Source organism: Metopolophium dirhodum, chromosome 6, assembly GCF_019925205.1.
Source record: "Metopolophium dirhodum isolate CAU chromosome 6, ASM1992520v1, whole genome shotgun sequence".
NCBI lineage: Eukaryota > Metazoa > Arthropoda > Insecta > Hemiptera > Aphididae > Metopolophium > Metopolophium dirhodum.
Window position 1 is genome coordinate 18,786,454 of NC_083565.1, and position 23,944 is coordinate 18,810,397.

The following is a 23,944-nucleotide window of genomic DNA, read 5'->3' on the forward strand; positions in this document are numbered from 1 at the left end:
TATGTAGCCGTGACTGAAGCTCCCTGGAATTGGATTGTTCGACGAATAAAATATTTAAGGCCGTGGTATAGACGACAGACGCGGCCGACTTCAACTACGCATTGCGTGCGACCCTCGGGAACTGAAAAAAAATATGGTCCATTATACACCTTTGGCGATTTATACTTTTCCTGGGCACTGATCAACAAGTTAGATAGTTTTCATATTCGCTGTCACGCGTTTAGTATTCATTTTTATTTTAAACCATATTTAAATTCTAATTTCATGGACAGAATAATATTATGATATGATGCAATTCCGCGAGCGCGCGCACATCACACTCAGTAAAATGCAATAAAAGTAATAATAATATGCGTAACACGCGGTGGTAGTAGTTTAGTAAATATAATATATTAATATTATATATAATTGGAAACTCTGTAGAGTGTGGTGACGTTGTGTAGGTAGAGAGAAGTACATACATTTTTTTTAAATGACTCGCGTACATGTATCCATCTGTTCACGGCGACCCGAAACAAATAACGGAAACCGTTTAGGACATATTTTATTGGCTATGACAGGTCCGGCAACTGGAATAATTTAGTTCCGACATGTCCCCGGAGCTTTTAATATACATAGGTATATGATTGAACGAATTCCGCATAGGTACAAAATCAATAACTATTCATACGTGTTTTTATTGCGATAAAAATAGTATTATAAATCCACTTTAAAGTTTGAAGTAAAAAAAATATGTATAACACCAGCTTTTTTTTGTAATAGGTGCCTACTGCTCCATAAATTCATTACCCTTTTTATCGGTTTTTGTAACATATTTAGCTGTACAGGTGTAAACAAAAAATGTATTTAAATAGTCGACCAATTTACAATATCCATTTGCTAATGTCATCACGGCCGTTATAATATCATATCATCATGGTATATCCATAATTTTAGTTGTATGGGCGTTTGTTCTAAAATTATTCATTAAACGTACTTATATTCTCTTACATACAAATATATGTATTTACGTTGATTACGGTTTACAGGATATCTTACACGTAGCTGTTAAGGATGCGAAATTCAGACGTCAACAATTTTCACTTTTTTGAATGTAAATTGTCATGATCAAGTGTACAAGGAAAAAATAAGAGCTAGTGAAATTATCTAATGTACATAATTTTAATGTAATACTGAAGCTGAATGCGATTGAATACGATTTTAGGTAAGGTAATATTTTAAATGTTATATACTTAGTATAAGTGCCTATAATAATAATATATTTGCGTACATTTATTAATATTAATCGTTTGACATTATTCTACTTGGTAAAAGAGGGTGCTTAAATAGACGCTCGTTATTTAAAAATATGCATATAATTAATACGTATATTGTATTTGCTTTGAAATTGGTATTTAAAATTTGTAATTTTTATAATGATTTGCGTCACCGAAGAAAAATAATGACCAAAATAACACAAGACGTCGGGTGAACTTGAAAAAAAAAACCCATCGTACCTGCTGCTGCTGTTACTTCGGTTTCTATATATATGTAGAACACTGTAGACCACTTTTCTACGTAAATTGCGAATTTCGTTGAATATAATAATTATTAATTATTCCTTTAACGTATACATATATATTTATAATAAAGTTATTATTATTATTATTATTCATAAAATATAATGAAAACGACAGAAAACTTTGAGGGGTGGTCGTGGTAAACGAAACACGGCTATTCGCGCGGTGGTATTGCGGAAAAGTTTCTCATCACGGACTCTCGGAACAATATCATCTAATAATAATAAAATACGCGTTTTAGTTTAATTTAGAAAACTCCTTCGTTAAACTCAAGAACCAGTGCCCAACTCGTACATATACATAATAATTATACAGTGTGACTGTCTTGCCGTATTTGTCATCTCGCACCTACTAAGTATAAATACTACCTACACGGTAAAACTTCATAACCATTTGAATACCTAATATAAATTAATAATTCAACTCTTAAAATATTTACATAAATTAGTCCTATAAATTTCCCATCTCAGAATTTGTAAGTAACGGGAAAAGCTAAAACCTAAACCATTAAAACAAAATACTTCAATATTTCTGTTGACGTTTTCCAAAATACCTATGTTTTTTTCATGCCTGGGAATTCGAGACATTCTCAATAATATCTTCAAAGTCCTACGTAAGACTGAGCTGTTTCCTGGATCGAAGCTCGCGTATCATCACAGCTTCCACGTATTGTTGCTCTTGTCGTGTTTTACTTTCATAACTTTATTTTTTTAATTCGTGGAATTCTAATATAATTATAGGTATACTTCACAAAGAGCTTGTCAATGATATTATGACACTTGGTATTTTAAAATCTTATTTTTTTTATACGTTGGTATTTATATAAACTATCAATTTAAGCGGTAAATGTCATGATTGGATGTCGCAACTTATTGATCCGAAATACACATATATATTATGTTATACAACCATATTATATAGATGAGTTATACTTAGATAACCGTGATATTTATGCGATACGGTGTTAGTTCGCAGATGGATCAAACTGTCGTCAACGGTTCGGTCGCAGCGGCCGTCGACAACGGCACGACCGGCGGCCCTTCGGGATCGGGCACCAACTGGACCACAGCGGTGGTGGCGCACGCGGACCTGACGCCGGTGCTATCGCCGTTCGAGTCCTGGCAAAAGGTCATCATCGTGCTGGTCATCGGCGTGTGCATGGTGCTGACCATCACCGGCAACATACTGGTGCTGGTGTCGTTTATCGTGGACCGGACCATCCGGCAGCCGAGCAACTACTTCATCGCATCGCTGGCCGCCACGGACATGTTGATCGGTACGGCGAGCGCGAAATCTGAAAAATCCGAAAACGAATAGACAAGATATGATATAAGCACCTTGCCCACCTCTCGACCACCTCAGTTCTGTACCCAAAATAGTCACCAAGAAACAATCATCCCGTACACTAATGATTCCCGAACTATTCTATAGGACGATAATGCCCCCGAGTTTCCACAGTCCACAGTGCGTTCCGAAATCACCCTTATTTAATACCCCAAGAGTCTGAAAGGAGGTAGGTATATCATCGCCCAGTGTGTCCCAAAAAAAAGGCATATTTTTTACGTATCCTGAGTAAGTCACAGTTAATTTAGAGTTACCCAGGGTACACCACAAAGAGGTGAACTGGAAAAATATTTAGTAATTATTATTCGTCTTTTATTTTTTTACTTACAGCTATTTTTACAAGTTTTGATGGGCGAGTGTACTAATTTTTTTTAGTATCTATAGAATATAGACTGATGATTAAACTTAAAATGCCATTAGTTTGACAAAATCCAATTAATATATTTAATATTTTATGAAGTCTTAATTAATACCCGTCAATGTCATTTTTTGAAAACTAAAAATGTTAACTGTCCATTACAGAACTAGTTTGCATATCAGTCTACTATCTTAATACACTCTAACTTATTTACCCCCCTCCCCCTCCCAATTTTCGTAACGAGAGTGCGAGTGAACTGTGAATATTTTACTTCGCAGTGTTGTGGGGGAAGGCTAATATCCGGCGGTACGTTTTTACTGTGTCAATCGGTCAATCACAGTGATATTATCTAACGGTTTGAGGTGGGTAAACTTGAATTATCGCACCACAAAAGCGCGTGTAAGTATTCGCAACCACAGTGAACAATACGCGCGACGACGTTTTCCTTTCCCCTTAAACACATCTCAATGGGCAAATCGCTCGGCTTTATTGACTGAGATGTGTCTCGATGTAGACATACATAATACCTAGTACGAGTATGATACGGTTTTCTGTTTTTAGATTTTATTTGAAATAGGACTTATCTCTGGTCACTGATATATTTTATTTGTTCTATTGGCAATTAGCGAAAACCGTTCAGCGTGATAACAATATAGAATGAAATAAAACACACATTCCTTTATTTTCAACCGACTCCTTTTTCATGATTCTTGTAGCAGTGTTTGTTTTACCAAAAATATTTTCTCCAGTGGTCGAATAATATAACATTTTGATTCTCCGAAGGCCAAACTATTTAATTTCAAATAAATATACAATATACATTATACATACTTTACCAACGTACAAAAATAAATGTATGTGTAGGTACCTAAATACACAATAACTTTCTTTATTCTTATAATAAACTTTAATAATGTTTTTGAAACTGATTTCAAAAATCGAATTAAACACTTAAGGAAAAATTTAAGTCTTAAGCCATCATAAAGTACCTACCTATATTTATTCCTGTTATTTTAATTAAAATCATCAATTAATTTACTAAACCTTAAACAGTCGCGATAAGTTAATAATTTATTAGGAACCAAAATGTATGATCGTGACCATTGGTGTTTATATAGAAAAATAAACACTAAAAATTAAAATAATCCATTTTTGTTGGATTACATTTAAAGAAAAAAAAGTAATTGGAGGACATTTTTTAAGTTTTAACTGGAGTGAATTAATTTACACAAAAAAAATGTGTTATTCTGTATTCAAGAAAAAGTAAAATGCTTACTGTTATTTGTTGATGTAATCTCACTTTTTTTTTGTTCAGAAACCATTAAAAAATATCGCGTAAAACGACATCTGACACACACTTTATATAATATGTTAATTCATTACAACCGTACTTAATGTAAACGGTAAAAGCTCGTATGTTTGAAAAAAGAAAAGAAATGTCATTATGTCAATCACTTAAGTCCTACACCGACGAATTGCTTCCGATTTTACGTTTTCAGTTGCAATCGATCGTTACCTATACATGTAATTACTGTCATTTTTATTGATCGCATGTCAAAATATTGTTCAAAATCGTTCACTCGACTCACATATTGCTATACCTCCAAATCTCTTACACTCATCGAGGGCTCGGATACAATTATGAACGACACGTGTGGCGTGTCAAAGCATTATAGAATCGGTACACGAGATTAGCTATATATATATATATATAATGTTTATCACAGGCCACATTCCAGGTATGTTTTTCCTTTGGGACCTTCGAAATAAATACTTTTAACTTTTCTTATTTTTCGTTTCCGTTTTGACTTTTGTTCACCTTGACCTGCGTACAAAATATATAATATGACATTTTATACTACTTGCATAAAATACGATTGTTATCACATGCACTAAAATGTAAATGTGACGAGTTTTGGACAACCTTGGTGAAGTTTACTGTTGTTCATAAATAAAAGGAAATATAAAAAAATATAAGGATCTAATAGAAATTAAAAGGACAAAAAAACCTTACGAAGCACCATTTTATTCGTATAGTGATTAAAAAATAAATTGGATGTAGAGAAATGGTTACCTAGTTAAAATATTGTATTATTATTTTTTTTATGCATATACCTACTATAGTCATTCGTGGTCACCTTAGTTTGTTCTTAGAATTAGAATTATTCTAGCATCACACACGTACCTACATAAAGTATCATATATTAATATAAATTTCTCAGGTATTAAAAAAGTATTCAATGTGCCTGCAAAAAGAAATATGTTAATTACCTATTTTTTGTAAATATTAAATAAGCTTCGTACGATTTTAGTTAGACCGCACACTTGCAATATATCTACTATTGTTTCATATTTCATTACAATATCAATTCACTATACTGATTCCTGGAATTATTTGTTTTCCGTCCAGTATATAATAATTATTGTTTTTTTTTAGTTTTTAGAATTCACAAAACTCAGATCAGAAAATATTGATATAACAAGTTAAAACAAACCACAAGCAAAAACATGTAATAATTTGCAACGACTGTAATGCAATTACAAAATATATATTATATACAAAACTCCAAAGAACCCATTATATCAACGCAATAATTTACCTTTTTTTCTCGTGTTAGCGTGAAAATAACTGTATTATAATGACAATAATTGACAAGCTTCACACGGAATATAAAATGTATCATTGCAAGTAATTGTATCAAAATGTTTAGACATTGTATACATATTTTTTTATATTGTTAAAAAAAATATTTCCTAACAAATAAGAAGGTATAGTAAAATAGAAATTGAAAAATATCAATTTCAATCCATTATCGAAAAACCTAACAACTAATATTTTTCGATCTTGCGAGCTATGTATAGGGAATACATTTTCCGTATTTTCACAACGGACGGTGAGTTCCTCACTCCCCGTACCAATAGGTAGTTATAGAATTGAATAGTGTAAAGAAGAACGATAACAGTCTAACGCAAACTTTCTCACAAACTTTCTATAGTCACACCACCACAATAACTTCATTGATCCTTTATATTTTATATTATTAAACAATGCGTTAACATTGCTTTCTTATTTCGTTTCTCACCCACCCCATCGATATTTTAATTTTGCTTACTTCCTATATTTAACCGGTAGGTACCTATAATAATAATTCAGCAAAATACTGCATGAAAAATATTTAAATCCAATCCTGAGCATTCCGTTATTATTTTCAACAGAAATAATATTGTCGTTAATATTTAAATAGATTAAACACGCTTCGGAAATGTGTTTTGTGAGTAACGACTGCAATAATGATTACCACCAATTTCGTGTTTTATTACCCATGAAATTGTTAGGTATATTATAATATACTTTATTCACACTTTGATGCTTCGACGTCTAATGTTAACAAATGATTATGAACTATAAATAAGAAATATTATTAAAGAGATTATGTGCCATAATTATATACCAAATACAATGTACATACCTAACGTTTGGCACAGTGTGTTTCAATTATGTTATTGTTGTACAAAAATTAAAACAAAAGAAACAACACATCCCCCGCGTAATCTATAAAGGATTATCATAATCACGTATTTCCAGAAAAATTTGTTAGACGCCGCTCGCCGTAAACACTTAACATATAGGATATCCTAGCAAATTTGAAATCTTTTGTTCAACGTTGAAATATTTTTAATCAGTAGTTAATACAATAAAATTCCTGCCAAAGACATCGACATTAAACACATCCATAAAAGAGAAAAAAAACAAAGCAGATCGATAATATTGAAATAATTTTTATCCGAGGATCCGACGAGCTAATGTGCCTATATTTTATCCTAAACAATACGCTGTCCAACACTTGCTTTCAAAATCAATCATCATTTGCGAGTATAATAGGTACTATAATACTTCATTAGACGTCACAATAATATTATTTAGTGACTCTTAAAAATAAGTTTATAACTCAACACCTCCTACAAATAGAAAACGTAACTCAATTTTTATAATTTTTTCAGGAGAACCGATTAAAGTTTTAACATAGGTATATCAAGTAGAGTCTTTATTCTCCAAAAAAATAAAATAAACTTCGCTAAAAAATAATTTTGCCTATAGTTTTCACTAAAAATGGACGTACCTAACTCAAGATACATTAGTCCTTGTTTGCTGGTAAACTCAATTGACTTTATAGTTGATTTTATTTACAAAATCTTTGGCAGAGTAGTATTAAAGCCGTCTTCGTCGGGAATATAAAGAAAAAAACGCTAGCTAGCAGAAACCCAAATAAACCAAAATATGAAAAAAAAATTGGGTTACGTCCTTCTTTGTAGGAGTTATTATTTTTAATGTAACTTATCAAATAATCTGTTGTAATTTTGTCCAGAATCGTTATATTTTAAATATTACATCAAACGAACAAAACGATCAAAATATAATAGGTGGTACCTATAATATAGTCTCGTAATACTTACAATTATTGAGTAATAAATTGTATCGATTATGTTTATTAAGAGTTCTGAGAAAATCTAAACATTGCCTAAACAAGTATTTCCAAAAACGACCTTCCCAGTGTAGAAGCGTTTAATTTAATTTTAAAAGAAATATAATTATATGGAACATATATACGTACGTTGGTCGAACAGTCCGCGACCTGCGTTATAGTACGATCTGTATATTTAAGTATAAAGACCTGACAGTGACTGAATCGATATTTTGTTTGTCTGTTTGCCGTGAACAGGTACTGTGTCGATGCCATTCTACTGCGTGTACATACTACAGGGGTACTGGGACCTGGGACCGTTGCTGTGTGACCTGTGGCTGTCCGTCGATTACACGGTGTGCCTGGTGTCGCAGTACACGGTGCTGCTGATCACGGTCGACCGGTTCTGTTCGGTGAAGATTGCGGCTCGGTACCGGGGATGGAGGACCAAGGACAAGGTCATGTGGATGGTGGTGCTCACGTGGATCATCCCGGCGCTGTTGTTCTTCACCAGCATATTCGGCTGGGAACACTTTGTCGGCTACCGGGACCTGTTGCCGGGCCAGTGCGCCGTACAGTTCCTCAAGGATCCCGTGTTCAACACGGCGCTGATCATCGGCTACTTCTGGACCACGCTCATCGTGCTGTTCGTGCTGTACGGCGGCATTTACAAGGTGGCGTACGAGATGCAAAAGAAGAGTGAGGCGAAACAGCGCAAGATGCAGTCGATGGTGGCGCTGAGCGCGGGCACCGTATCCGGTATGGCCGGTCACGCGGCCGGAATCGGCATGTCCAAGACTCAGAGCACTCTGCTCGTGCACGACAAGCCGCAGCAACAACAACAACAGCAGCATCAGCAACAGCAACAGCTGCAGCAACAGCAGCAGCAGCAACAGCTACAGCAACAGTACCAAAACCAACAACAGCAGCAGCTACAACGACAGCTGGCGGCCGGCGGAAACAGGACGTCCGGTTTCGACGAGAACGCAGCGGAGGCGGCGGCCTGCCGGAACACGGGCCCGGACGATCGAAACGCTACGGCCGTGGTGGTGGTGGACAAGGAGCGGTCGAGCAGTCCGGCATTCGAGTCGGACGAGGAGAGCACGACGGGCGAGAAGCAGCAGCAGATAAACTGGCCGCGCAAAAAGTCTGTGGCCGAACTGATCGTCCAGTCGGCGCTCGTGCAGCGGTCCAACAGCGGCATACATCTGTCGCCATCCGACAATCTCATACCGTACTCCAACACATCCGGTAACAACAACAACAACGGTAGTCCGATCGTCCGGTCGTTTTCCAACGTGGCCGTCGTCAATTGCAGCGCACCGACGGTACCACGACGCCGGACGCCACCCGACACGCCCTCGCCGCCTGACAGCCGGGTGGACGCGCTCGTCGGCATGGACACGAGCGAGCTGCACTTCATGGACGACAGTTCGATCGTCATCGGGTCACCGACGTTCGAGAGCCCGACCAACAGCACCAGTTCAATGAACGAGACAATGTCTTCGGCCCAGTGTTCTCCGGCCCACGGTGCCGCGGCCTCGTCGTCGCTGCTGCAGGCCGCGCTCATCCGGGCGGCAGCGGCCCAGCAGATGAGCCAGTCGCACGGCCCCGGCGTCGCCAAGGTCAACACGGCCGTCGTGGTAGACGGCCGCAATCGCAGTTCCGCGTCGGTCACGTGCACCACGACCGTAGTGGTGGCGAGGCGCGGACGTGGTGCTGCAGGTAACGACGACGACGACGACGACGGTGACGATGACGGCGACGACGGCGACGCGGCCGCCACCGGTACCGGCGAAAAGTCCTCGTCCGAGACGACCAAGAGCGGCGGCGGTGGTGGCGGGGGCGGAGGCGGTGGCAGTGGGGACAAGCGCGAGGGCAGTTCTCGCGGCGACTTCGTCCGGACCATCGGCAAGCGTCTGAAGGTGAAACGGCCCAAAGTGTCCGGCCGCCAAAAGTCCAAGTCGGAGAACAGGGCCCGGAAAGCGTTCCGAACCATATCGTTCATACTGGGCGCGTTCGTGGCCTGCTGGACCCCGTACCACATACTGGCGCTCATCGAGGGCTTCTGCTCCAACCCGCCGTGCACCAACGAGCGACTGTTCCTGTTCGCGTACTTCTTGTGCTACGCCAACAGCCCGATAAACCCGTTCTGCTACGCACTGGCCAACCACCAGTTCAAGAAGACGCTCACCAGGCTGATGAAGGGCGACTTTCATATATCATAGGCCGAGTATCACACACCCGTGTGCGCGTGTTCCTCCCGCGACGTTTCTGTTCCTAAAAACGATTGTTTCCGGTTACTATGTATACGTCGTTCGCGGTTTTCCATTTCGCACGCCGTCGCCACCTCCATTACCTTCTACGCCAATAATTATAATATGTGTAACGGACAACGGTTCCTATATGTAGGCGCGATCACCGGGATGATAGATAAATAATATTATTATTATCATCTTTACACTGCAACGATCGAAATATTCTAAACTTTAACCGCTTTAACCCAAACAGTTTTAGTACATATTATAGGTAGTAGGTAGGTTACATAATGATAATATCATTAAACTTTCGTCAGTCGATGAACACCTCAAACTTCAGAAACCCAACAAACCTCGTGGGAGCATATTATACGGCATATATTCTTACAATAAACGTAACTTTATTTATTAACATTGTATTATACTTATGATATACTTACATGATTATAGGAATATTGTAAATATATGTACTCGTAATAATGTCTTGATAAAAAACAAAAAAACTAAAAAAAAAACACCATCATTTATTGGCTTATTATAAATTAATCAATAAATAACTAAAAAATATGTGTAGTACACATTCAGTTTAGTATAGATTTTTATAGACCTTTTTAATAATGACTTAAATATTTATTTGTGTAAATAAATATTATTTATAATAATATTGTGTTTTTGAACAGGGTAACATCAAAACTGTACTTTAAAATGTTTAATTATTCTTAAATCTAATGTTTTGTGTATATTATAATATAAGTTATTACATATACATAAGATATAAGGTATAATAAAACAATGTGATATTTATAATTATTAGAATCATTGCGACAATATATTTACCAATGTAGAATAATATTTCGTTTGATTATTGTAAAGCTTATTAAAAACGAATCCGATTCACGGATTAAATGAGCCCTAATCTGTAAATGGAATTCGTTTTCACTAGATTTTAGAGACAAACCAGCTGTTTTTTTTTTACATAACATAATTATCGTGTAATATTAGTTTATTGTAGCCATTGTATAGATATTAATGTAATATAATATATAGTTGTGTGTAACGTCAAATAAATTAGTTATTGATATTTATTACAATAAACAATAGGGATTTTTAATTTATAACAATTGTTGTCTTTCATTGACCTCGTTTTACACATATTCTTGCACCCGGAAAAGAGTGTTACACCGGTTGTGGTTCCAATCATAAAATTAAAAATTCCAAGATTCTATCACATACGATTTTGTATAGACTATAGGTACATACTTGGAATTTGGTTTGATCTCGTTCCTATGTATCGCATTCAGTTCGTAATCACTGTTGATGAATGTACCTAGGTACAGTAAAATAATACACGTCATATCTATACAGAAGATAATAAAATTATATACCTACAACCATTTTGATTCAATAGAAAATAGTTCAATAGCGTTATGCAATATTAATAGAGGACGAAATTTCCACGTCTAATGAGTTATGACTGGAATTTGGTGTTCGAGATCAACCACAAAAAGACACACTAGGTACAAATTTCAACGGCAACGAGATGACATTTATTGATCAATTTGCAAACAATCAGTAATAATATATAATATATTGTTGGGTGGGTACTGGGGTATACACACCGTATATCCACCCACCAATACACCACTGATTGTTTGGAATAGGTTTTTCAATATAGTGTATTTACTCAGAAATCGGAATACCTACTGAGTAGGTAAGGAACTCACTAAGTTTACTAAGATACACGGGTATACGATTATGTGGCTCCGTAAACCAATTTGTATTTTCAGTAACCTAAATAAAATCTTTTGTAAATATTTGAAATTTTTCAGACGGTACTATTACTTGGTAGATAGCAGGTGTTATAAAAAAACATTTTGAGAACCAATGACCAAACCAAAGTTTAGAATCTATCAATTCAGTAGTTATCAACTATTAATTTTTACGCATTTAATAAATATTGAAATATCTATCATAATAATATGCTCATTGCTTACATTATACTCTTTCAAAAAATAATGTGTGAAAATGTCAAAGTTGCATTTTAACATCGGATAATTTAAATTTGATCTATCTGTTAAAGCCGTACAATACAACGTACAATTTAAACCCATACATTTTACCCTACCTATAACTTTTAAAAGTTTGTTATATATTGTACGATTTAAACTTAAGATATTCGGACATCGGCCATACAATATAATATCATAAATTGTATATTTACCTACCTATAGACTATACGCCATATAGTGAAATAGTGAATACGACGAATATCAGAATATTCGCACAAGAATAAATTAATAGGCGGAATTATAAAAACGTTATAACTTATAAATAAATGCGCGTCAACTGTTGTTTGTTACTAATTTATAACTTAACGCGAAAACCAGCGTAAAATATAAATTAACGACTTTATAAATGGAATTTTAAAATTAGTCCTTTAGTTATTTATTTTTAGTACAACTTTCACTGTTCATGGCAGGGTAAAATTTATTAAATTCATAATCAACGACCCGCATACCTATTTAAAATTAGAATAGTTTTTTTTTAACAAAGTTATATTATTTTTGAGTTCTTGTATTAATTAAAAATATACATACCTAAGAAAAAACATATTAATTAATTATGTTTGAAAAAGTTTTTCTTGTAAAACAGATTTATATACCACGACACATACGTACAAAATATGTGCAGTAAAAAATTTAAAAATAAGGAATCACTTAGGTACATATTATATAGTGTAAAAAAACCTAAGTATATTACTAGATATACAGTATATTACTGGATCCGCTACTAACCGAATACATAACTGGCAACAGTAGCATAATATAATATATTATTATTATACTATGTACAATGTATGTACAGTTGCTCAATGATGTTTATTTAAATTTTATATTATATAATTGTATTAAAATTATTTTTATTTATTATATAGTTGTTATTATTGGACCGTAGTTATTTTTATGACACCATTTCGAACAAAGTGGCCCCCCAACAGGCCTAGCATGGTCAGGTGGCCACTTTGCCCTACAAAGATTTTTTTATTCACTGCACCTACGTAATACAGTGTCAATAGTGTCATTCAACTGGTTTTTAGTAAACCAAACAGATATAATAATATTATAACTTGTAATTATTGAGTAAAACTATACAAGCCTAATAATATCTTTGCAGGGACTGGCCAGTTTACCCGACCACTGAGCAGTGGGCACTGACCAGCATGGATAAAGCCACTTCGTTTTTTTTATACCAAACAATATTAAAATCCAACAAATTTGAAAAAAAAATAGAGCGTCACCCTGCTAATTAACCGGTTCTTCTATGACAGGGTATTGCGTGAGGGGGGGCAAGTTTTGGTGGGTGTGCGCACCGCTCTCTCGTTGGACAGAATATAGGTACCTACTATAATAAATAATTTTTTTTTATGAATAACATATTATGTGATAAATTTATACAATTTTAAATTAAATACTTTTATAGAATGCCGAATGAAGTCTAAAATCTCCGAAACCACCTTTCAATTAAATACAGCCTTGCCTATAAATATACATATCGTATCTGGACGGCATGCCACTCATACAGAGTCCAACATGAGTTCACATATTGTGATAAAATATTAAAACATAATATACTAGTTACTAAAAAAGAACTTCAGAACGTTTTGTAATACAAGTCATTTGTAGTAGACACCCATAATACATTTTTTTTTTCTTTAAGTTTACACTGCTAATCCAATCTTAACATTAAATGTTTAAAAATAAATAATCAACATCAACTTTTAAAGAAGTATTCTGTTCAATAAAATAACATTTTAAACAAATATTAGAAACCTTAAAATTGTCATTATAAAAAATACTATAAACTAATTTTATTTTTTATAAAATTGTAATGTAAATCATTTTCAAAACTATTTTGTTATTTAATCACACATATCAACTAAGATGTTAGAAATTGTGACTGAATGTAACCAATTAAATTAATTTAATAAATAAAAACTTCTGAAAAGTTTTCTCATACTTTATGTAACAAAAAATATAGTTGTTTATTTTTAGCAAAATATAAATACATAATATAATTAAAAATAATTTATTGATTCATATTTGTATTATTTTTTTACAATGATAATAATGCTTATATATCATTATGTAAGTATTGCATTACCAATATCCTTATTAAGTTGTTCATTTGATTGTAAAATCTCAGGCTCTTCTTTAGTAGATGCTTGCACTTCTAGTTTTTTATTTTTTGAATCTAAACAAATTAATAAAATATTATGCATATTGTAAAATAAATATTTATTTTTAAATAATGTATTTTCATAAATAGTAAATACATTACTTGGAGAAAATATATTGCTCAAGCGCAATGCTTTCTTTTTTAATTTTGACATGACTGTCTTATCCTTTTTAACTGAAGTCTTATTACAATCAATTTCTGGAGCAATATATTGTTCTTTCTTATTATCTTCACAAATAGTAACTTCAGAAAATTCTTGATTTTCACACTTTTAATTAAAACAAAAATAATTAATTAACAAATGTTTTATTATGTAATAATAGTTATCAATACCATTTCATGTAAACAATTATCCTGTTCTACACTCTCATCGATAAACCTATAACACTCTTCCAGCCTTTTGTTAACTAATTCTTTGACATCAAGTTTTATTAAATCCATTAAAGAGGTATTTTTAAATAATTCATTTACTCGATCCTCACCGAGTATCAATACAATTTTTAAACTGTCTACATAGTCAGAAGACAATAAAGGTTCTGACAAATTTTCACAAACATTGTTATCATTAATATTCATACGCGCTTCCAGTCTTAGTTTCTTTAACTCATAAAAATCTCTGTCTGAACTTAAATCAGTGTTACGTTGATAACAATCTGTATTTGTCTGATCTATGTCTGAAATATCCATACTACATATTCTTTTATATTCATTCATAGGTGTTGCATCAATTGTCCGAGGTGGTCGTTTTGGAGAGCACACAGGAGTTGAATTTTCAATTAAAAGATTTGTCTGCACACATTTTGATGAATTTTCAGACTCATACAAATCACATTGTTGGTATTTATGATGTAAAACTGAAACATAATTTTACATTTTGGATAAAATAATTGGATAATATTATAACATTATCATTAGAGTGCTGATTTGTAAGCATTTACATATTTATTCTGGTTGACCGTATGATATGCTAAGTGAGCTCAGAATTTATTTCACGGCATAACAACTTAAACTGTGGAACTTTTATGGTGCATATTTTTCATATATCAACATTTAACCATTTTTTTTTTTTATTTTAAGGGCTAATTTTATGATTTTAATTGCATATTTCTGTTTTAGTTTTTTTTTTTAATTTTTGAAATAATTACTAAAGTAGTATAAAAAAAAAGCAGGTCTGCGCATTTCGGTGGTGGATGTTTGTCCATTGTCCCTTCGGGCCTCAGACAGGATAGTGTAATTTTATTGTATTCGATTTGAATGCAATGATTGCATTCGATAAAAAACAATTCTGAGCGGACAAGGGAATCTTTTTTATTTAACTTTATTCGTTTCTATGGTGATAAACAAAGCGTTTTAAGAACAGCTTAAGAACGATTTATATAAATAGGTAATTTATATAATTATAATTTATAATTAGGAAATATCATAAAAATGAAAAAAAATATAAAATAAAAGAAAAAGCTCATAAGTTGTTATAATGTTTTGAAAATTTTACCATGTCTAGGTATGGATAATATAAGTAAACAACCAAAATTTCAAGTTTTTACGAATGTTTTTAACCGAATTACAACAAAAAAACTCCCAAAAATAAAATGTCTATAAATAGCTCAAAAATGGCTAAAATTTTCCGAACTTTAAACCGTAAGGAACAAAATCCAAAATACAACAAAAAATATCACTTGTCATTTTTCATTTGAAGCAATATTTCTGGTAGAAAACGTCGTCCGTAATTATTTAATATTATAAAATCGTGAAATCGTACGTTTTTTCTCCTTTAACCGCTTTTATTTCGAGTAGCGTTTCGAAAATCGAAAAATGACCTTAAGAAGTACCAGCTCAAGAACATTACCTTTCAGAAAAGATGCTATACTTGATACTTTTGAGCAAGTTTAGAGGGAGAAAAAGTGTTTACAGAATAAATAAGAAATAAACATAATTGTAAAACCATTACATTCCTCGCTCCACTCAGAATCTAAAATTATATTTTTATAGTTTTGTTTAATATCGAATAAATTAATATGTATACAGGTATACTTGTAGGTATAAACGGTTTTCCCAAATATATTTAGGAATCAATTTTTTTCTTATATAATTTTAAAAGTACCTACAAAACACATATTTTAAAGTATTTTAAAGATTTTTCAGCAGATATTTGGTTGGTTTTTATTAAAAATTCTAAAGTTATTCCACTTGAAGGGCTCATTCCAATTCACCAAAATGGATACAGCACTGAGGCTATAGTAAAAGCTGGAATATTCTATGCCCAAGATTTACATTCAAGTTCAGGATTAGTATTAAAAGCAGAAATAAATCTTTGGAATACAAAATGGAATAAATGTTCCTCATACTGCTGTTACATCACTCCATATTGTGAAGAATTTTTTCCAAATATCAAAATCCTCTTACAATTATTGGCTACCCTCCCAGTATCGACAGCAACTGCTGAGAAGTCATTCTCTAACTTAAGGAGATTAAAAAATTACATGTGTACAACAATGTCTGAGTCTAGGTTGAATGGCTTAGCTCTATTAAATGTTCATACAGACAAACATATAGATATTTACCAAGTTGTAAATAAATTTGCTAGAAAAAAAAAAGGGGAATGCATTTAGAGGACTGGTCAATCTAAATTATAAATATAAACAAATTTTAAAATTCATACATATATATTTTGTATTTGTATATTTTTTTGTATTTATATTTGTATTATGGACCTATGTTGAAAAAAATAATAAAATGATTATTTAATTTTTTGAAACAATTATGTATCTTAATTAATAATTAAATGTCAAACTGTTTATGTAATACATCCAAAACAAATGCACATTACAAGACTGATTTGCCTAGCCGTTTAAGCTTCAAGTTATTAATTTTTTTTCTATAATAACTAATAAGTAAGTACCTTAGGATCGTTATACTCAAACTAGCACCCACCATGAAAAAATCCTAGATCTGCCCATGGTTTTTAATACATAAAAACCCAAACTCTAATATTATTATCATAAGTATGCGTATGTCCTCCTGACAGTGATGGCAAAACTATTATGGACCCCTCGCCACTAAAATGTTTTTAATTTATCTGTATTTATAATAAAATACTTCAAAATACAACACTAATAATTTGTATTCAAATAGTTTGATTTATAATAGTGTAGTATTTTAAATTTATTCTTAAACGTTTTTAATTAGTACAACTCGTTAAAATAAGGTACAAGTAAAATTATTCAGTTTTAAGAAATAAATATTAATTTTTTTTTAATTTTATTGTACTCATACTGTCTGCTGATGATGACATCATTCGATATTAAAATATAGTGAATTAATAAATGAATATTATTATTTTACAATATAATGTAAAACATTAAAAAGTATAATAACACAGTGTAACTGGAAGAACTGACAGATGATATAAATTTTGTTCTAATCAATATTTTAAAATTTTTTTTATATATATATAACTTATAGGCACTTGCGCTACACGTATAATATAAAAAAATTATTTTTATTTTTTAATACTAAATAAAAAATTTTAAATTTGATTAACATTTTTTTGGAAAAATTCAAAACAGCCAATTTGTAGATCTGATTATAAGCAGTTTTAATGGTAAAACATTTATCTAAGTCAAGTAGTAGTATTTTTTAGAATTTTTTTAAATATCAATATTTGCTATAGTAAATTTTAATTACATATCGAAAATATTTTTAAAAAATAAATATTTTGACAGAAGACCTCAGGAGAGGAAAATCTTGCAGTGGGGACAACTTTCTCTCCTGTGCGCACACTTATGATTAGAGATTGGATTTTTATGTTTTTAATTATCTTTACTGAGATTAGCAGCACCAATTGGATAAGCTTTCTCGACAATTCATATACAACATTTTTTAGAGCATAAAAAAGAATATTTTGTGTAAAAACCACCTTTTAGAAATATACTGCCAATATGGGTTCAAATTTGAATATTTTATAAAAATCTAATAGATAAAAAAAATTTTTATTTTTATTATTTAAAACTTGTTATTAATATTATTTTTTGAGTTCATAAGGCTGAATTATTTAAGTTTGAGTTTGAATACATAATATTATTCTGTTAATGGACTATATGCAATTATTTTTTATTTTAGTATTCTTATTTTTTTAATTCATATATTTGTGTTACAACAGTTAAATATAGGTACACCAGTATGGCAGTATATTACCATATTATAGATTAAATATAACTGTTTATTTTTATAAACTGTTACTTTTATTTGTTTTTTCAGTGTTTAACACATTTTTATGAAAAAGAATATTTTTGCATATTAAAGATTATTTTAAGATTATTTCAAGATTTATTTCAAGATTAAGCACATATAAATCCGGTCTATACTTATGATTATCATTGAGAAAGATACTGGTAACTTCATTATTTTAGTACATTTAAAAGCAATAATAACAATCTTACACAATCAATAAAAAAATTTGAGTAGTTTGTCTTACTGTTTTAATGAAATTTTCAAAATAAAACAACAAACAACATTAAACAATAATTTTCGAGATAATTAAAATATGGAATAATGGCTATAATGACTTACAACAGTTAATCTTGTTTTGTATTTTAAATTAAGAAGTAAACAGTAAACTTAAAAGGTTGTAATTTAAAAAAATAAAAATGTCATTCAATATTCAATTTTTTGAACTAAAATAAAATTAATGCTTGGAAAAAGAATTGAATAATGATTTTTTTAATGTTTTAATTTTAGTTTAAAATTTTAAAAATTAATATACCTAACATAATATTATATTCTGTAAGCTAAATTCCAGTGGCATTATTTGTATTATAATACAAGGATGTGTTTTGATGTTATGGTTTATTAGTTTATTACTATTAGGGGTCGTGGTTATACACGGTTATTAGAGTACACATGTACACGAAACCCGGGTACACGTACTAAAAATATATTAAGATCCGTGTTTTTTATACACGTTTATTTTTTATCGATACACGTGTATTTAATACCTGTTGACTGTTACCCGTGCCCGTTACCCGTGTATTTATTATCTGTTAAGTAAACAACTCCAGTGCACTTGCATTTCTATACGGTGATAAGGTCAACTGTAATACAGATGATTCTACAGCTCAATTTCAAAATTACTTAGCAGAACCACAATTAAGGTTTGATTTTGATGCATTGGAACGATGGAAGACGCGTGCAACGAAATATCCGTTAATTGTTGTTTTAGCTATTAAGTATTTAGGGATACCAGCAACATCAGTAAGCTCTGAACGATGTTTCTCGACTGCTGGAAACATAGTTACGGCTAAGAGAAGTTGTTTGGCGCCTGAGACGGTAAATATGTTGGTTTTCCTTTACCAGAACAAACAATTATTGTAAGGAGATCGAAGGTAATTCGTTGTTGGTTTATTATTTATTTATTATTCATAACACTTTAGAAATAGATATTAAATACCTATTAACTACCAATATATCATTATATATTGTTATTATCATTATTGTTATTATGTATGCTACTATTTCATTATTTGTTTAAACAGTTTGTTAGTTATTTTAATTATCACATTTTCTAAGATTGTCTGCATTAATTTATTTAGTCATTATAATGATTTATGACCTATATTTCGTGTATCTAAAAAACAAAATATTAAGTGATATTATAACATACAATTAATTTATTTATTTATAATTTATATTTTTCAAATAGAAATTCTAATTATTCAAGTATATACATAAAAATATTGTATTATTTGTTATTTATTATATATTATTGTTATTTTCCCAAATAAATTAAATAATTTTCATTTTGGTATTTTCCTGCGAAAATAATCGACTTACAAGAAATATTAATATATACTTATTTAAACAGAGTGTATAGGTCTATTTGATTAATGCAATAACTTTTTTTCTATTCAATACACACGGGTAATATCGAGTATGTAGGTACACGGGTAATGTCGGATACACGGGTAGTATGTCCGTGTATTTTAATTACACGGGCCTAAATCCCGTTTCAGTTAAGAACTCGTGTACCCGTGTAACTCATTACACGTGTAATGGCGAGCACTAATTAGTATACACATTATCCATATCTAAAAATGTGTATTGATATTCACAAACAAAGCAACTTGTTCAAGTTTATTTTCATACTATGGAGTTACGTAAAATTAATAATTATGCTACACTTTCTTAACCTATTAACGCCGTGTGTTGCCACATGGCAACATAGATTTTTACAATAATTTTTGAGGTATAATATATACATTTCCAACAAAATGTTGGTTAAAATTGTAAATAAAAAAACTCCGGCACTAATGGGTTAACGTATTCAGTACTAAGATCAGTGGTGGTTTGTGCCAAAGTGCAGAACAACCGAAAAAATTGTATAAAAAAATTATTAGATTTCAATAGTAAATTACAATTGGTTATTAAGCACATTCTGTAATATAAAAATTGTTTATAAAAAAGAAAAAACGTTTTTACAGCTTTACATATTGAAATGGTGCGTATTTTAACGATTAAATAATTTGCAGAGCACAAATCCGTGTCCTAAGCAGCCGTACAAATATTAACTACATGCATCGACACATCACAAGTACAAAATGGTCTTCTGGAGTACAATGTAACTACCAAACCTATTTTTGTTGTTGCGTGCTGTTATACGTCAATTGCCGAAACGACCACAATGCATTAGGTATTAACTGATGCCACTGTACTCTAATATCAAAGTTAACTAGTAGGTGTCAATAATATGTAAAAACTGATTAAAATAATTAATTTGAACTTAAAAAGCTTTAAACAATTAAATGTAGATAGGTAAATTATATCGGATACATACTATGTGCTCAGAATGTACCTATAACCAAATTAAATTTTTTTTTACCAGTCTACATAGTAAGGATCTTATAAAGTTATTTGTGAACCTCACGAGCCGCTACTGACTAAGATATAGTTGAATTTAAAATTAACCAAACTTAATGACAAATTAACTTTGACTGGTATTCACAGACCCAAATTAAAGTAGTTAAGATTTAAAAAAGAAGTATAATTACTAGTTTTAGATTTTGAAGAATTTTGATTTACTTCATATTCATTTTTAAGAGTATTATAATTTTCTTCTAAATTTTCATATTTTTGTTTCCAATACATTTCTTGTATCTGCATAGGGTTATCACCTGGTTGAGGTATTAACTAAAAAATAAAATACAAATATAAAACTATGCACTCAAATACCCCAATTTGATGAATATCACAAGTAACTTACATGATATAATAATTTATTTTTATGAACAGAATTACAGTTATCTAGGTCATGTTCATCTATGTACATTTTAGAATTCTAAAATCATAAAATATAATACTTCAACTTTAAATTAACATATAAAACAAATAGGTACTATTTTAAAAAATACATTACTTTTAATTTATTCTCAAAAGTTGATGTAATCTCTTTCAATTGAGTTTGAAGTTGAAAAATCTCTGATTTTAAACTATCAACATTCTCATTTTCTGGTGAACTTGTAAAAGTGCAAGAGTTAAGTTTATGTCGACGGAAACAATGATATTTTAAATAAGAAACATCCATAAACATCTTTCCACACAACTCACAAAGTGCCATTGAATCTACCTAAATAAATAAGTATTTAATTAATAGTTATTAAGAGGACGCTAAACCCGCATGTGTTGTCTCTGTCTTATAAATTTAAAACTTAACAAATACTGTTTTGCGCCGGTAAGAACCAAACAGGCTGTAGTCCAAGTTAAGCAACCAAATTTCCACACTAGAAAGAGGACAGCATTGACTCTACAACATTGTTTTTAATTTTTCGATAGGTGTCACAAATATAATTAGTGGTTTAAAAATTCATTATTTGTTGGTTTTTCAAACTTGAATAACTATTTTATAGTTCTAATATTGAAAAAATAAAAACAACGATGCACAGTTCAATGTTCTCTTCTTCATTATGTGAAAATTTGGTGGCTTAGCTCTGAGTGGTTTTTACCCACGCAAAACAGTTATTGCTATGTTTTACGTTTGGAAGACGGAGACAATACATGCAGGTGTGGCAACCGTTTAATGTAAATATTCTTAAAACTAAGATAATATGTTATACGTACTTTATCATTGATCTTAAAAGTTGAATGCTTTTTATAATGCAATAAAAAGTCTATGATCAATTGTGAAAGACGAAATATTTTCTTAGACGCACTCATTTTCTCAATATTGTAACTAAGAACACTGGCTACAAGCATTGACAGAGTCTTTACATCAGCTTTTTCAACTACATCATTAATGACAAATTCTTCTACACAGGTCAATCCACAGAAAAACAATTTGAAGTAATAATATGATACTATATGTCTATATATTATAATGACAATATAACAATCACCTAAATATTCCCAGTCCACTGATCCACTGTATTGGTTGAATCGAAACCCAGTGCTAGTCGCTATACGTTCAAAATCCGAAGTCACCAGTCGCAAGAAATCATCCATAGTCAAGTATCAAAAAGTATAATAATCGTACCTATAATAATAGTATAGTCAATTACAAACTGGTAACTCACTACCTACCTATTAAAATAATAAAAATGTACAGGATTAGTAGATATGAAGACACATAAAACAAGCAATCATGAGATCGAAATACACAGTTGCAGAGATTTCAACGGATCAAGTAATTATAAATATTAAATTATAATAATTAACTGAAAGATTGAAATAGATATATTAAATCGACGTGTTCTGGACTAGAGATCTCAACTCGCAGCTAACAGGTATAAATCATAAATATAATCATTTATATGGAGTAACATTGTACATTTTCCGACAAGACGAATCGGCAATTATTAAGTACTTAATTGCTAAGACTGTAGAACAAAATAAAATAAATAATAACAATAATTTAAGATATATAAAGTACGCCAGTTGCACGGTAAGAAAATTTGAAATTTTGAAATCTAACTATCGTCGTTATCAGATTCTCTTTTCAGCGTAATTTACGAGCGAACGGATGATACCGTAAAAATTCAAAAATGAGAAAAAATCCATAGACCTTACAGGTTGGCGTGGTTGGGTGAATGCAAGGTGTAAACTGTAAACACGATTTATACCTAAGGTATATCTTATCGTGGGTGTGAATAACAGACAGTAAATAAAAACGGTTTATATCACTTTCATGGATGAAAAATATCATATCAATTTGGCTTGAAATAAGCAACCAATTACATTTATCACTGGCCGCTGAATTTAAAAATATTAAAATTTTTAATATATTTTATAATATTATTATAATATAGAAATACAATTTCACAACTGATTAAGGCCGTATCTGAGGAAAGCTCTAGACTCCAGGGGGTCTGGACCCCCCCCAAATTTTTTCAATATGTCTTATTTTTAAAATATAAATTTACATGCAAAGTTCATTGAACAATTTGAATTGGAATATTCAACGTATACCTAATCATTTCGGTTTCGGTATACCGAAACATTTCGGTTTTTCGGTATACCGTTTCAAACCGGTATTGAAATCAATACCGTAATACCGAAAATTATTTTCAATACCGTCAGCCCTAGGAAAATATAAACAAATATATTATGTACCTATTTAAAAAAAAAACATGGACAATTATTTTGTCCGGGGCCCCGCAAAAAACTAGGACCGGCCCTGACTCAGATACAGTTATAAGTGTAGAATGTCCCTCATCATTGATTAGGTAACTGTAATGGATG

The 23,944-nt window shown here is 31.7% G+C and overlaps 2 protein-coding genes across 10 annotated transcripts in view; one reads left to right on the forward strand and one right to left on the reverse strand.

Annotated features, from left to right (window-relative positions):
• The window catches only part of LOC132946784 (muscarinic acetylcholine receptor M3), a 91,603-nt gene extending 80,506 nt beyond the window's left edge, over positions 1-11,097 (forward strand). For 6 of the 7 annotated variants that reach the window (XM_061016861.1, XM_061016857.1, XM_061016858.1 and 3 more), the window contains 3 exons: positions 1,029-1,204; positions 2,528-2,835; positions 7,983-11,097. In XM_061016861.1, coding sequence (XP_060872844.1) covers positions 2,535-2,835; positions 7,983-9,952 — 2,271 coding nt within the window. In that variant the 5' untranslated portion in view covers positions 1,029-1,204; positions 2,528-2,534 and the 3' untranslated portion in view covers positions 9,953-11,097. Of the gene's footprint in view, positions 1-1,028; positions 1,210-2,527; positions 2,836-7,982 lie in introns of all 7 variants that reach the window. The other variant, XM_061016862.1, reaches the window with a different exon arrangement.
• Positions 11,098-14,052: 2,955 nt separating this feature from the next.
• On the reverse strand, positions 14,053-23,329 carry LOC132947257 (uncharacterized). Of its 3 annotated transcripts, none has more exons than XM_061017510.1 (9): positions 22,922-23,329; positions 22,603-22,739; positions 22,328-22,515; positions 21,627-21,836; positions 21,474-21,548; positions 21,262-21,400; positions 14,552-15,072; positions 14,321-14,486; positions 14,053-14,233 (listed from the first exon to the last, which is right to left on the reverse strand). In XM_061017510.1, exons 2-9 carry the CDS (start codon positions 22,706-22,708, stop codon positions 14,124-14,126), a joined length of 1,515 nt encoding a protein of 504 aa, XP_060873493.1. In that variant the 5' UTR covers positions 22,709-22,739; positions 22,922-23,329; the 3' UTR covers positions 14,053-14,123. The 3 variants fall into 3 exon arrangements, with proteins under 3 accessions (XP_060873493.1, XP_060873491.1, XP_060873490.1); XM_061017508.1 differs by having other exon boundaries at positions 22,810-23,328; XM_061017507.1 differs by having other exon boundaries at positions 22,603-23,328.
• Positions 23,330-23,944: the final 615 nt, after the last annotated feature.

What these genes read in the sequence shown, in the direction of transcription:
- LOC132947257 (XM_061017510.1), bottom strand. Translation starts at nt 22,708, where the DNA reads ATGGATGATTTCTTGCGACTGGTGACTTCGGATTTTGAACGTATAGCG. An exon ending in AGTGGACTGGGAATATTTAG is followed by an intron (nt 22,516 to 22,602) that starts GTGATTGTTATA and finishes TGACCTGTGTAG; the next exon opens with AAGAATTTGTCATTAATGAT. An exon ending in AAAATAAATTATTATATCAT is followed by an intron (nt 21,401 to 21,473) that starts GTAAGTTACTTG and finishes TTTATTTTTTAG; the next exon opens with TTAATACCTCAACCAGGTGA.